The 1,157-nt window shown below is 30.9% G+C and overlaps 2 protein-coding genes across 2 annotated transcripts in view; both read left to right on the top strand.

Moving 5' to 3' along the window:
- The window catches only part of LOC109586566 (uncharacterized), a 1,727-nt gene extending 1,691 nt beyond the window's left edge, over positions 1 to 36 (top strand). The window contains exon 3 of the mRNA XM_020002767.1: positions 10 to 36. Coding sequence (XP_019858326.1) covers positions 10 to 36 — 27 coding nt within the window. The remainder of the gene's footprint in view (positions 1 to 9) is intronic.
- Positions 7 to 1,157, top strand: LOC109586572 (uncharacterized). The gene is made up of 5 exons (XM_020002771.1): positions 7 to 326; positions 376 to 412; positions 503 to 583; positions 633 to 899; positions 950 to 1,157. The coding sequence occupies exons 1-5, from the start codon at positions 105 to 107 to the stop codon at positions 967 to 969; spliced, it is 627 nt and encodes a 208-aa protein (XP_019858330.1). The 5' UTR covers positions 7 to 104; the 3' UTR covers positions 970 to 1,157.

Here is a 1,157-nt window from a genome sequence, read left to right as displayed (position 1 = left end):
TTAAAAAAGTTTGTCAGCAAATATTGGAGTTACTAAATGAATGCTGCGAACAAGTAGAAGACACCCTTGGACTCGATATTTACCATAATCATTTCTCTTACACGATGTACCTTGATCTTTATGCTTATCGACTACCATCAAGAAGAATACAGTATGTGTGTCAATGCAGTCCTTCCAGTAAAGTCCATTACATTAAAGACATTGATGCTAAGAAGCAGACAAGCTCTGATCTTGTTTACTGCAAAATGAAAAGAATTCCTCGCCCCCTAACCATTAATGAGTCACTATGGTTTAAAGGAAATTTGTCACAAGAAAAACACCAAGAGGTATAAAATAATTATTATTTAATATTAAAAATTTTATTGTACTATTCAGACGCCACATTTGGAAAAGATTAATGAAGATAGTACTAGTAAGTGACATAATTTTTAATTTACATACCAATATACACCATTAATTACCATGTACTGTAATACATCTTAATTACATGTACTTTATATAGAGCCAACAATTCAAAAGGTCAAATTAGCTACAATTCACTCACCCACAGAGATCATTGAGTCCAATGATGATCAACAAAAAGGTATAAGTAGTCACTGTCACTGGTTTCACATTATTTATTTATATAATAGTCATATTGACTATCAGGAATCTGGTAGATATTGTTCAAGTGTTAAAAGATGGTTCCTTTCAAGCTATCAAATGGTTTGATCTTGGTCTCTACTTGGGTCTGATTCATAATGATCTCAAGGTTATTGAGACTAACTATCCACGAGATGCTGAGCGATGTCTCAGAGAATGTTTAGCAAAATGGCTTACAGATGATATTGAAGCAACATGGGACAAACTAGCTATTGCTGCTGGTGAAGTAAAAGAGACATCAGTAGCTGAATATATAAGTGAGATTATAAATTAATTACTAATAATAATAAACTGATAATTAATATAGGATCAACAAAAGAACTTTAATGGTATGCCAGGATTTGAAATTAATTAAAACTATAGTTACATTGTTACATTAGAATAAACTTATAATTATTAGTAGTTGCCATTTTTAGTGTGCAATGCTTAAGCTGCTGGAATGTAGTTCTTAAGTAGTTATTATGCCATTCGTTATGTAATTAGCTACTTTATTATAGTTGAATTATATTTTAAAA

Source organism: Amphimedon queenslandica, unplaced genomic scaffold, assembly GCF_000090795.2.
Source record: "Amphimedon queenslandica unplaced genomic scaffold, v1.1 AMPQUscaffold_12836, whole genome shotgun sequence".
NCBI classification, from domain to species: Eukaryota; Metazoa; Porifera; class Demospongiae; order Haplosclerida; family Niphatidae; genus Amphimedon; species Amphimedon queenslandica.
This window is presented reverse-complemented; position numbering and strand designations above follow the sequence as displayed.

Excerpts from the sequence above, each read along its gene's own strand:
- LOC109586572 (XM_020002771.1), top strand. The coding sequence starts at position 105 with ATGTACCTTGATCTTTATGCTTATCGACTACCATCAAGAAGAATACAG. Across the intron at positions 413-502 it reads GATTAATGAAGATAGTACTA|AGCCAACAATTCAAAAGGTC; the intron begins GTAAGTGACATA and ends TACTTTATATAG. Across the intron at positions 584-632 it reads CAATGATGATCAACAAAAAG|TCATATTGACTATCAGGAAT; the intron begins GTATAAGTAGTC and ends TTTATATAATAG.